The sequence below is a fragment of the Motacilla alba genome, chromosome 1, assembly GCF_015832195.1.
Source record: "Motacilla alba alba isolate MOTALB_02 chromosome 1, Motacilla_alba_V1.0_pri, whole genome shotgun sequence".
NCBI classification, from domain to species: domain Eukaryota; kingdom Metazoa; phylum Chordata; class Aves; order Passeriformes; family Motacillidae; genus Motacilla; species Motacilla alba.
The window spans coordinates 94,712,939-94,725,964 of NC_052016.1; the positions used below are offsets into that span (position 1 = coordinate 94,712,939).

The 13,026-nt window shown below is 42.0% G+C and overlaps 1 protein-coding gene across 1 annotated transcript in view; it reads right to left on the reverse strand.

Moving 5' to 3' along the window:
* The window catches only part of RFX8 (regulatory factor X8), a 32,761-nt gene extending 31,639 nt beyond the window's left edge, over positions 1-1,122 (reverse strand). The window contains exon 1 of the mRNA XM_038143799.1: positions 1,073-1,122. Within this exon, the coding sequence (XP_037999727.1) occupies positions 1,073-1,122 (50 nt within the window). The remainder of the gene's footprint in view (positions 1-1,072) is intronic.
* Between the last annotated feature and the right edge of the window lie 11,904 nt (positions 1,123-13,026).

Consider the following 13,026-nt stretch of genomic DNA (forward strand, 5'->3'; position numbering starts at 1 on the left):
TGCAGTTAAACCATTTCTAGAGCAAAATCTGGTTTGCTACTGGAAATGCACCAACTGTAAAATGAAGCTGAACATTCAAATTTTTTTAAAACATGAGAAGAAGGTTGCCATGATGAAAAGAATCATTAGTTCATCCTTTCAAGGACTGCTTATGATTCAATTTAATGCTGTGTCTCAGACCTGTTGGATGAATGACCTTGTGTGAATCTCTTCCTTCAGTCATTTCAAAATGGGAGCAGTGGTATCTATATCGGAGGGAAAACACAAACTAACTCCCACTGCTCAAGTATGATTGATGGGGGGAGTAAAATTATTTAAGATCACTTGCTGATGAGTTAAAAGTTTGTATGTGTTGTTACTGTTTCACAACAGCTTCAACATGATTTATGAGCAGGACTCATTTGTGCTTGGGGAGACAAGTAAAGTAATCCTGGTTTCTCTGTGGCTGTCACATGGCAGATGATGCTCTTATCAAAGCCTAAGAAAACAATGGTGTCAACCTTCCTCCACTACACAAAGTGTCTCAATAAGGAGTTCGACCTTCAGCTCAAGAAAAAAATAACCTTGGAGAATCTCAAACGTCCAGCATCACCCGGAGTGCCAGTGTGCCACCTGCTCGCAGCCACCTGAGCGCTGCAAGAGCCCACCAGGCACCAGCGGTGGAGGCGGGGGGATCCTCCAGGGAGATCCTCCACAGCTGCCCGGCAGCATCACACCTCGTGGATGGCTGCCAGGGGCCAGATCCCAGCCGGTGGGCAGGCTGAGACAAAGTCCCGTTTCCCCCATGTCAAACCAGCTCCATATCACTAAGGCTCGTGGCACGAGGTGGTCTTTTGGGGAAATCTCCCTGCACGCTTGGTATCGTTTATGCATCGTTTATGCACCACGATGATGGGGCCTTTGCAGCAAACCACACTCCTGCCCTACGAAACCGCGAGAAGAGTTGAAAGCGGGACTCCTACACTCCCTGTGGCAAGGCAGATCCTGCGAGCCCCTCGGGAAAGCAGAGACAGCCGCGCCACCTCCCCGCTCCATCCTCAGCCCCGGAGGCGGGCAAGGGGACAGCACCCACCACTGGAGGACGGGGAGGTAGGTGAGGGAGGTGGGGCCGAAATAAGCCATGTCGGCCGGCTCCGGGACGGGCTGCGGCTCCGCGTCGTCCATTGGGACCGGGATGGTGGGGCCGGGGCCGGTGGCTGCCGGGGCCGGCGGGTAACGGACGGCGGCTAACGCCCGCCCCGCGCGGCTCCGCGCAGCCCCGCGCCCGTCCCGCGCCGCCCCGCGCCCGCCCCGCGCGGCCCCGCGCAGCCTCGCACCGCCCCGCGCCCACCCCGCGCCGCCCCGCGCCCACCCCGCGCCGCTCTGCACCGCCCCGCACAGCCCCGCGCCACCCCGCGCCCCCCCGCGCCCGCCCCGCGCCACCCCGTACAGCCCCGCGGCCCTTCCCGCAGCGGTGTCCGCGCCCTGCGGAGAGCTCGGGCGAGGCGCGGCATTCCTGGCACCCACCCGCTGCTCTGCCGCCTGATGGGTTTTTTTTTTGTAGCAGCTGCAGGCGAGAAAAGGAGCTCTGTCCAAATCGGAAAGCGGTGTACATGGCCGATCGTGAGGCGGTACTTCTGAATGTCACGTAGTGGCAGGAGAAGAGGGAATAGCTGGAATAAGCATAGGTTTAGATCATCTGTTAGGAAAAAATGCTTTACTGTGAGGGTGCAAGGCACTGGCCCAGGTTGCCCAGAGAAGCTGTGGATTCTCCGTTCCTGGAAATGTTCAAGGCCAGGTTAGATGGGGCTTTGAGCAGCCTGGTCTGGTGGAAGGTGTCACTGCCCATGGCAGGGGAGGTTGGGACTCGGTGATCTTTATTGTCCCTTCCAACCAGGCCATTCTATGATTCCATGATTCTGTGATGGCAAGTGCCATCCTAGAAGGTTTTGCACTTCTTTAAAGCCTTACTTTCAGAGTTTTCAACAGGGATGCTGCAAACTCCCATAATTGTTTAATTTCTCTTTGATACAGATAGATGAAAGGTCTGTCTGCTCCGCTGAAACCCTGTAAGCACTTTTCCATCACAAGTATCCATTATGCAAAATGAGCTTTGCTGCCATGTGACTGACAAACATAAATTATGTATGGCTGGAGCATCTAAAAGCTTACTAGTCCATGGCTTTGGGTTACATCAGAGCTCAGCTTCTCAGAAATTCCCACAGCTCCCTCCTGTTAATTAGCTTCCTGAAATCCCCGTGTGTGACACAGACTGGCTTGCTTCCTTCGTTATGACAATATGACCAAAGCCAACACGCTGGTAGACAGCGGTATGAAAGCGGGGGTAGGGAGCACGACACCAGGAAAGGGAATTTAAAGTGGCAGGTTACTGGTTTTCTGGTCCCTTGATGTACCTTGTTTTTTGAGGAGCAGTGCACACAGATGTCATGTATGGTACAGGTTGCTTTGAATCTGTGAAGCCTCATGCTGTGTTGAGAAGCCCATGGGAAGATGATGTTCACTCGAGGGCCCCTGAACCAAAGCCTTGAAAATGCTGTCTGCCAAAAACACAGGTTAGTGTTAGTATATGCATTGTGACCAGTCCAGTCTGCCATCAATAACTGTGCTTAATGGCTGATTGTGGAAGCTTCCCTCAGCAGCTGCAGTTTTTGGTCTTGATTTTGTTTGTCTGCAGTCTACTGACCTCCTCTGAGTGACATTTAGACAGGAAATACTCCTGCAAATACTGCAGAGCAAAAGCTTTCTCAGGTTGAAGTAGCTGTTGTAAGAGCAGCAGTGGCACTGCAGCAGCTGTAAGGCTTGTGTGGTGTTGCCATGTAAGAGCTCCTGGGGCTTCTGCAGCAGGTCTGGCAGTAGATGCTGCCTGGGACACTCACTGCCAGTTCGGGTGTGCCTGTCCATTCTGCACTCAGAGCAGTGCCCTCCACTCCCTGCACCTGAGGAAGAGGAAACCTCATCTCTGGTTTCCAACAACTGGCTTGCTTTTGTGTCCACATGTGCTTCTGAGTCCTGGTCTCAGTTATCAAGGTTCATGACCAACAACTGACTTTTTGGGACTGTCTGAAACTCTACACAGGGAAGTTCCCTAGGCCCAAAAACACCTTAGCAGGAAAAATCCCAAAAAACATTTACAACTTAGCTAAAACTGAAGAACGATAAATAGAATATTACTGTGGTAGCAGACTGAAATAAGCGAAATGATGCAGATCAGAAAGTCCCTGGACAACACCTCATACTCAGAAAGGTTCTGATGAAAAGAAGCAAATGCTGCACAAAAAATCTTATCCAGTTACTGTCCATGGCTTGAGAGTCACCAATTAGGTCACAGCATTTTTCCTGCCCAGTTTGCAGATACTGAGATAGACAGATCTGTGTGCTGTTCAGGTCTTGACATACTTTTATTTCATTAGATCTTTCTCATTTTTTTCCAAAAATGACTCTTCACCTCTCAGATAATTCTAACCTGTGCTTTTTTTTTTTTGCTTTTTTTTTTTTACTTTTTTTTTACTTTTTTTTTGGCAGGAGGGAGAGTGAGTGGGAGAGAAGGGAGATTCTGACTTTAAATGCCAGGCTGTTGAAAGAATTTGGTTGAAAACCTGAAATCAGTTTCTTCAGCTTAAAAACTAGTCAGATAGGACTGGTGGATGTAGATTAGGTCAAGCTGTAGTAAGTCTTTATTCTTGCATAAGCTGAAAGCTGCAAAGCTCTTTATTGCTGTCATGGACATACTCCTTGCATAAAATTACAGAGTATATAACGAACATGCACATTGACTGCAAAAAGATTTGGTATAAAATTAGGAGTATGGCTGAACAGATTAAAAGGTGTACAAAAAAAGCTTCCTTCCTCTGACTTTCACCCATAACTAGGACAAATTTAAACCAAACTTTGAGGTAATCTCCAAAACATTGTGAGGAGTGTCTTTTGCACAAAATTGCCCATTCAGATGTTCAGATTACTGTCTGCCCTCAGCTCCCACATCCCATATTCAAGAGGAGATTTGGATATCTTGGGAGATTTGGATGCCTTGTAAGGTGAACAGATTATGTGAGAGCTCTTGCTGGTGACAGCTTTCTTGTAAAGGCAAGTGCTAACATCGCTCAGATATTTATGGTTTTAAAAACCAGTGCTTTATAAGATTTTTTTAATACTTAAGCAAAAGTATGTATGAAACAGTCATTAAAGCAAGTGAATCTACTACAGCTTCCACCACTACTAGCAGCAATGAACACACGTGTCCATAGGAAATTGTATGTTTCCCCTAGAGCTGCAAAGGCCTGAAGGGTATTTATTGAATTCATTCTCATGTAGGAAGGAATGGGTAAAAGAGCTTGAAAAGGAAAATCAAAAATATGAATACTTCCCTCACACCCACCAAACTGAAGTCCTGGAGCAACCTATTATTAACTTTTCCATACAAAAAGTTAAAAGAATTGGGTCACTGTCGGTGTAAGAGTCCTGTTGGACAAAGGCAGATATCCCAGTTTGAGAAATGTGTCAGTACATTTTATTGGTTTGGAATTTGCTTGTTTGTGGGCTTTTTATCTCTACTGGTTGGCCTACCAGGGACAAAATTACATCTGTTCAAAGGTTTACTCATTTTCCCTTATTTTGAGATCTGAACAATGCTAATGATCAGGCATTACCTAAATCTGATCAGTTTACTATGAGCAGAGATCTTTAGTCATAGTTACCTTTTAAACTTTAGTTTGAAATAGATCACTTGAAAGAATCAAACAAATCCAATGCATTAAATTATAGAACGCTATGTCCTTCACAAGCCACGCACTTGGACATGAATGCACATGAGGAAGAGGAAGGCTCCTCTCCCAAGTGCCTCTAGCATGTGAATTCTTGTATGTATGAAAATCCCATTCAGCAAGGCATGTCAGCATGTTTGTAAGACTGCTTCATTTCAGCAAAGCATTTAAGAATGTGCTTAAATTTAAATATGTACTTAGCTGAATCGTTCTGCTGAGTGGGGATTGATGGCTGAATTGAGGCATTAAGCATTAATGAGGGAGCTGGGAACACAAAATAATATGTAAATTGGGATGTGTCCTGTCATGACTAGAATAAACTGATTCAAACAATGCAATCATTGCATGACTAAGATCTCTTGAAAGATGTGAAGCCATTAGAAATACTTAAGACCTGGTGACTTGAGATGGGACACAATCACTGACAATCACTCAGTCCTTCACTCATCTCAGATCACCTGGTTTTGGAGTGTCTGGTGGAGAGTCTGGGTGAAAATCTCTTCCACACAGTCCCTGAAACACTTAACTGACTGTTGCCACATCGTTAATTCCAGATGCTGCCCACGGCAGTGTCATCTACTGATCTTCTTTTAACTGAGATGAAATTAGATGAATTCTTTGACTGCCTTTCGTCCAGCTACCACGGGTAGCAGGGTCTGTCTGAGCAGCTCCGTCCCTCTTGTCTGGAGAGACTCTGGTGTGAGCACTTCCCATGGGGCCCTGCTGGGCACCCTTCGTGCTCCTCTATAGGGCAGTGCCTCTAGGAAGGTGACTGTGGAGCTGAGGACGGTGCTTTCCACTGTGTGCTGACACCTGCTCTTTGTATTTCTTGCTCTTTAGTCCAGCTTGGGGCAGCCAAACAGTCTATACAGTGACTCATGAAGATGGAGATATGGATAAGAGCCTATCTGTCCAGAAGAGGATGAGGTAATGCTTGCAGGAGACAGCAACTGCTTCATTTCTGTTTGGCAGAAGATGTGGTTCTTGCTCCTCCAAGTAGAAATAGCATTTTATGATGCTTCCTTGATACATTATTTTTGTGGTTTAGTTTTGTTTTCTACATTTTGGATGCATACTGGAGTTAACTTTCTGTTTAATAGGACAATCTATTCTAAACAGCTGTGCTATAAACTCTGAAATAGTGATGCTAGGTTTTCATGTTAGAGTAATTTGAACAGAAAAAAATTCTCTACAATAAAAGCAGTGGTGAGTCATGCAAAAAAGCCCCATCTATCTCAGGGGCTAGAAACAGCAGCTCTTACATTAGCTCCTGTGCCTGGTTTGCAGATGACATGCAAAGGACCCTTGATTGTATTTGTGTGTCAGGAATGTTTACACAATGAATCAATTAGTTCTGAAGTAAGGAATGGCATTAAAGGCAGCTTTCAAATGTATTCACAGTAAGTCCAACTACAAAAGTTTTGAAAAGAGAGAAAAACATCACCCTCCTCCACAAAAATAAATACAGACTTTACTGTGAAAAGAGGTGCTTTCTTTCTTTCTTCTTTATTAAAACAAAAGGTGAAAATGTTTCACTTAATAGCTACATTAACCAATAATTTTCTTGAAAGTACTTGTTGAAAGATTTAGTGTTTGACATAATTAAACACAATGCAGTTAACAGTTAACTCCTCCAAAACGGAATTTTATTGTAACAAGTAAAAATCCTGCCTCAGTAATTTTTGAGGGTAGAGCATATGCTACATGAGTGATGCAGTTTAATCTTCTCACCTTTTGAATATCTTAGGCCAAATGGTACATCAGAGAACATTATATGCATGTAGTGTCAGGAGTGTTATGATTAAAACTGCATGCAGTTCTGTATTCCTCTTATTCTTTTACAAATCTTGTTTCATCCTTCAGACTAGAAAACATAGTAGGAGACAGTGTAATTTATGCCTTGCTTATAGTTACATAACTGACATTTTCATATATTATTTTATCTCAGATTACCAATAAATTCGAGAGAGAGAAAAAACACCCTAACAGACTTAATAAGCCTGACCTAGGAATAATGAAACCTGAAGTACCAAGACCCATCTGAACTGTTCAGATCCACCAGGGCCCCTCTTTGATCAGGGAGGTGAATTAGATAACCTCCAGACATCCCTGACCACCTCATTTATTCCATGATTGCTGCATAGTCTTTTTCTTAATTGCATCTGAAGCATTTGTGACTTGTCTATGCTTGGCTTTTGTTCAAATAAGTAGAACATTCATTTATGTTGCTGGCAGTAGTGTTGCTCTAGCTGCAGCAGAGTACAGATACAGCCAAGGCAAACTGTATAAAAAGAAATCCTTCACTTGGCCAGTTCATACAGCTAGACTAGATACAGATACTGTATGCCTGCCCAGATCGTGTTGGATCTGAAGCTAGCAGCAAACACATGGCTGATAAAGGTTGGAAACAATTGCTCTGGTAGAATGAGAGAGTGTTTCTTTTTCCCAATTTAGTGAACTAGATTAGACTGATGTCTGCTATACCAATTGATATTCTCTGTTTTCATTGGAATAAATTACAAAATCAACCTTTGTGAAAAATTAGATTTGAAATTCCCCTTTGATGAGTTTGTGAGCTCTGGCCCCATGGCTTTACACTGACATGACGGAGCTCTGGGGTGGTTGGAGTGTGACCAGCCATGGAGGGGCTCTGGACCGATCAACAGCTTTCATTTATAGTCCTGATTTGTGGTCCTGATCCTGAACTACTCCATCATTTCAGACCCTTACAAATACTTTCCTTACTGCTAAGTGCCCCTCAGATGGCTTACATAAAACATTTCCACCTCTGCAAGCTGCTTATTTAGACTGTGTGCTGTTTGTAACAGGGCCCTCTGGTTGATACTGATGGCGTTTTGCATGAGCAAGGACTAGAGCAGACTGAGCACATATCCTAAATATCCGTTTGCATTAGAAAGGGAGCTTCCACTGAACTGTGGTTGCAATCCTTTTATGTTTGTTTTCTATGAATATGCGATCATGTGAGCTTTACTAGCAGAATACTTCTCTGTGAGAATGCCCATGTGACTTACTCATGGGAGGCAAACATTTAATTCAAATGTTGCATTTCCAAAAGGAGGTTCAGTGCTTTCTATTGACTTTGTTTTGATTACTAATTCAAACTAAATGTTACAATCCTTGAGGATAAAGCAAAGCAAACCCAGGCAATATTATAGTCAGTGGGACGATAAGCGTTCACGCTCAACTTGTTAATTTTAAAAAATGGTATCCATATAGGCCAAAAGATATATGGGGCTAAAGCTCACTTTTATTAATTTATTGTAGAAGATACATTCCCAACTGAAAATTTCAATGTGGATTACAATGTTCATAAATGGGATGATCTGCAGACCTACAATTATTCACTGAAGTATTTAATTCACGATTTTATAACAAGCGCATTTCAGACTTGAACTGCAGATCTACAATTGATTCAATGTAAACTTTGCCGAAGCAAATCCTCTGGTAAGATCAAAATGAGTGAGTTAGAGATGCAGGATGTGGTTGCTTAGTTACTAAGCAGGAGTCTACCTGAAAAGCACAGAGAGTATGGAGAGCACTTCAGAACATGGAGAAGGGTTTTGCCCTTTACTTTTGACTGACATTTCTGCTGAATGTTAAACGTGGAACCAATTTTAATAAACAGTGGCTCCAGTCTGGCAACCTCATTGCTGCTGCAGCCAGTGGTATTGCAGCCATCAGGGAAGACAGAATCACTGGGGAAAATTTAAACGAAAATTTAAACAAAAATTTAGACAAAATTTGGTTTTAAGAGGCATTTAAGAGAATGTGCCTTCTTTCATATGCCATCCTAGCTGCCCTCAGAAATCACAGAGATTTCTTATCTGTTTTAATATTTTCAATATGTCCTTGGATTATTTTTAATAACAATTTTATAACTGTTTAAAATTAAAAAAACTAAAAAGATTGTTAACCTATAGTGTTTAAAATTAGTTTTCTCTTTAATCTGATTCTTGACAGAAACAGTATTTAACAAGACTCTGTGATGTTTCTGCAATTTGCCAAAAATTTTTCAAATATTTATAATGTATTTTCACCACTGTCTTGAAAATAATCAAGAAGACAATGGATTATTCCCCTCTCAACTGCACAACAATAAGTTAGAATCAGAAATGTTTTCCATAATTTGAAGCCTTAATGGCCACAGGGAAAAATAACTTTAAACCAAATCTTTAATGATTTTCATTATTGAAAGAGATGCTAACATATTGTTAGGAATGCACAAAGCTTTTGTTTAAAAAGATATACAATTTTGACTATGAGTTAATCTTGGAAAACAGCATGATTTAATTTGCCATCACAGTCAAGTGATCTATATGAATGATATTAGACAATCTTATGACATACTTTTTTATGCTTCTGCAGCTGTCATCCTGTCTTTTTCCAATTTTCTTAGTTACAAAACAGATGTCAAACATTTCGTTTGTAGAAGTTAGCCTGGAATTATTTTATCTCTCACCCCATTTATAGGCATTAGTGTACCTAAGGATGCAGTTAGTTAAGAGATCTCTGCATAAATTGCAAAAATACAATAAGTATTTTACAAAGCTATGAACAGTCATTTCTTTACAAATTTTGGAAAGTACAGAACAGCTTGCATCTTAATGGCAGGTTACTGTCACAGCTATAGCTACAGTCTGTGTAGAAATGTAGCATGATCAAGAAAAAAAACCCCATAAATAATATTTAAATCCTCCCTTACTGTGGCATTACTTGCCTGTGCAATATCTGTTTCTCATACCCTAAACTCAAATGCTGTTTTCCCTACAGTTACCCTTTACCCATGTGGAAATGCATGGAAGGAGCTCCAGCCATGGCCTGGCTCTCTGCTGGCACGAGAGCTGCAGGGATGCATCTGCAGCCCTTGTTTTCTTCCTCACAGAGTGGGGAGGCACAGAGGGCCAGGAGCCAGGACCACGGCACTCCAGCAGCTGAACATCTAAGTGACCACAAAGGACCTTGCAGGTGAGCCCCTGCTTCTCTGGTGGGGTCAAGATTCTCAAGTCTTTTCTCTGATCTTTGGCTCGCTCTCATGGGTTCTTTCATTTCAGTTTTAATTCGGGCCTTGGTAAAGGGCCACTTTTTCTGAAGGAATCTTCCAGCTCTGAAACCCTCAACCACACCTTGCCATCCAAATTACTTCTTCCCCCTCTCTCTCCTATTTCATCTTGTGGCTTCCTTCAGTTGCCCTCCTTCATTAACAGTTCTTTGTTAATTAAGCAGGTCAATACAAGAAAATCATATCAAGATGAAACCTCCTTTTACACAGGCTGCTGAAGCCTGGCTGGGAATTAACAAGAACCTCCGGCAAAGGCTCTCCTGAGTAAGTCCTATTAACAGCAGGCTACCATGGTCAGTTAAAACACTGAAACATTGTATTTAAACACATCAGAATCCACTGGCAAAGCTTTACGGTGTTATTCCTTGTACATCACCTCCTTAAGTGGGTCAAAAGAGTACAAGCAATGGCTGGAGCACCGTCATATTTTAACAGGCAAAACACAAAGCAGCATCTACAGTTCTTACTTCAGGTGAGCAATTTAGCATATTTTTGGAACTACAGAAAAAACCCAAGCGGTTTCTTTTAAATATTGTGATTAATTATTATTGAAATGCTAACTTTCTTTGGGCCAAATTATACGTCAAAAATGAGGTTTAATCAAGAGTTACAGTGCTTAATGTTACTCTATGCAGGTTTGATTGATTCAGTTTTCTTCTTGCTCCTGCAAAAAGGAATGCAATAAGACATGACTCTTAAATTAAAGAGTGGACTGTTGCCTTCAGGGAGGAGTCAAAGGATTTAGAAAGAGCCTCAAATAAGGGATGGATGAACATATTAATGACAAAAGAGTTGGCATTCACTGTCTGCTAGGTTGAAATAAATTAAGACAATTTGAGCATGTGTATGACAAAGCTTTTTCAGTTTCCTGAAACCAAATTTTTAAACTATTAACACAGGCTAAAAGCCCTTAACCCTTTGATAAAAGGTTGGGAAGTAAGATGTGCATGTTAAACCTAAAGTAATTATTCATTATTAGTAATATTATTAAATGTGGTATTTTGTCCTGTATGTTTTTGTTGGGAACGTAGTTGCTCATGTTCTGCCAGCTAATCCTGTTCTTTTGCCTGTTTTAATTATAAAGCACCTAATAACGTAGTGACTGCTTCTAATAAATTAAAAATACCTGGGTAAATAGAGAGGTGGTGTTGTCTATTAGGCACAATATCCAGGTTTGGTTAAAACCAGGAAAGTCTGCTTGAGCTCCTAAAGTAGCTTCTGCAGCTTGACACAGATCTAGAAGACTTGCTCTCAGCTCTAGCAGAAATGCCTGAAGCATAAGGACCTGGGAACTTCTGTTCAAGGACAGAAATAATCAGCACACACAACATCCTATTTTTTCTGATTAGCCCTCATAAATATGGTTCCTAATTCTGCAAGTGACAGTGAAAAGCATTTTGCAGCCTTGTGAGGTTTTTACATTTTCAGCTTAGTGTGGTTTAACCACAAGCTGTGTAGCTTGGGGAAGAACAACCTACTTGTGCATTTCTCCAAAAGCAATGGTTCAAATGCCTCGGAAACAGAGGGGATACAAACTGGCTGTGGCCAGTTTCAGTGTTTGCCACATCGGTGGTGTTGCCAGTCACCCTGCAAAGCCAATGCAATGTAGCTTTTAGTCATAGGGCTTACACTAACTGTTGATATTCTGAAACAGCTGGGACTTGCCATGGGCTTTTTAATCAGGCCCTTGTAGTTCTCCTTTCCTTAGGATACAGCAACTCTTAGAGGCTGGGTTTAGCCAGTGTTTCTGAGTGAGGTCTCAGCAAAATTTGGATTGTTTCATGTATGAGCCCATACAGAATCTGAGTTCTTTGAAAACCCTAGTCATCATTCTCTAAGTGCAACTTCATCATTCCACAGCAGTAACCTTTCTGGGGACCTCACCATGGGTGAAAATACTGAGCTGAGGAGAAAAGAGGGATCATGAGAAAATGTACTACAGTAACCCCTTATTAGTGAATGAATGCACACTCATGCATACTTCAGCTATCTGCTTTGATATCCAAATACAATAGAGCTATAGACTAGGCTCAGAATTTGACCTTCAGTATCTTTCTGCCAGGGCATTTATTCCTCAACTGGTTTCTTTAGTCTTAGACGTTTTTGTGCTAAGTAGTGAGGAAGTCTGGTAACCCCTGCTGTGCCAGAGGAGATTGGCCCTGTCCAGCAATCATGGTGTAAGACTGACAAACTTGAGCCTGACACGTAATGACATCTGCCAATCCTTCTTCATCCACAGAACCCAAGCTTTACTAAGCTGCTTAATGATGGCACAATGTTTACTTCCTTTTCAATGTAGGTGTAGAAGGGATCTGAATAAAATTCATCCCCTTTTGGTCATGAAATATTATATTGTTGTGAAACACAGGTTGTACAGCTGAGAGCATAACAACTTGAGGATAGAACTGCCTCTGGAAAAACCATTTCAGTTGCTCATCTGCACATTCCTATCTGCCTTTTATATCTCTGTTTATCTTTGTTATTATGAAGTACATCTTTCTGCATGGTGGTCATAGCTCAAATATTATTTGAGGGGAATGTCTCTTGACTGTCATTTTGCTTGCTCAAGCCTTTGAAGTTCTTGAAATGTAAACATTTATGGCTTTTTATGCTCTGCTTGTCCCTTACCTATGCATGTATAGATGCATATCTCTATCTCAAAGTGATTAAAGTAACTGGTGCAGAGGAATGCCCATCCTAGGAACAGTATTTTCTGCTATATCCATGGCTCCAGTCAACACTTGTCTCTTGAGACCTGGAGGAAAAGTACACAGTACAAACACAAAATCAAGAGGCAGGAAGTATTTTCTTTTTTTTTTTTTTAGCAAAAACTTTGCTGACCTATGTTCCTTTGCTACAATAACGAAAGCCCATCCACCTACAGAACATGATTCTACAGCTTTGAGTAGGGGAAATTAATTTAACAAACACAAGGCCCTGATGACTCTATGATCAACTATCAGAACTGCTCATTCCCCTTTAATGGCAGGGTTAATATGAAGATGTATTTTGTGAGTCTCCATAGGACTGGGCCAGATACCCAGAGTTTTAAAATAGAGAAAAAAACACTTCCCTTTTAGGTAACAATCTAAAACTCTTTTAACATTCCTGAATGGTTTATCCTTCCTGTGCTAAACAATTTTCAGAGTGTAAGTGGTTACCTTTGCTGGTGCCTTTTGGTAATAT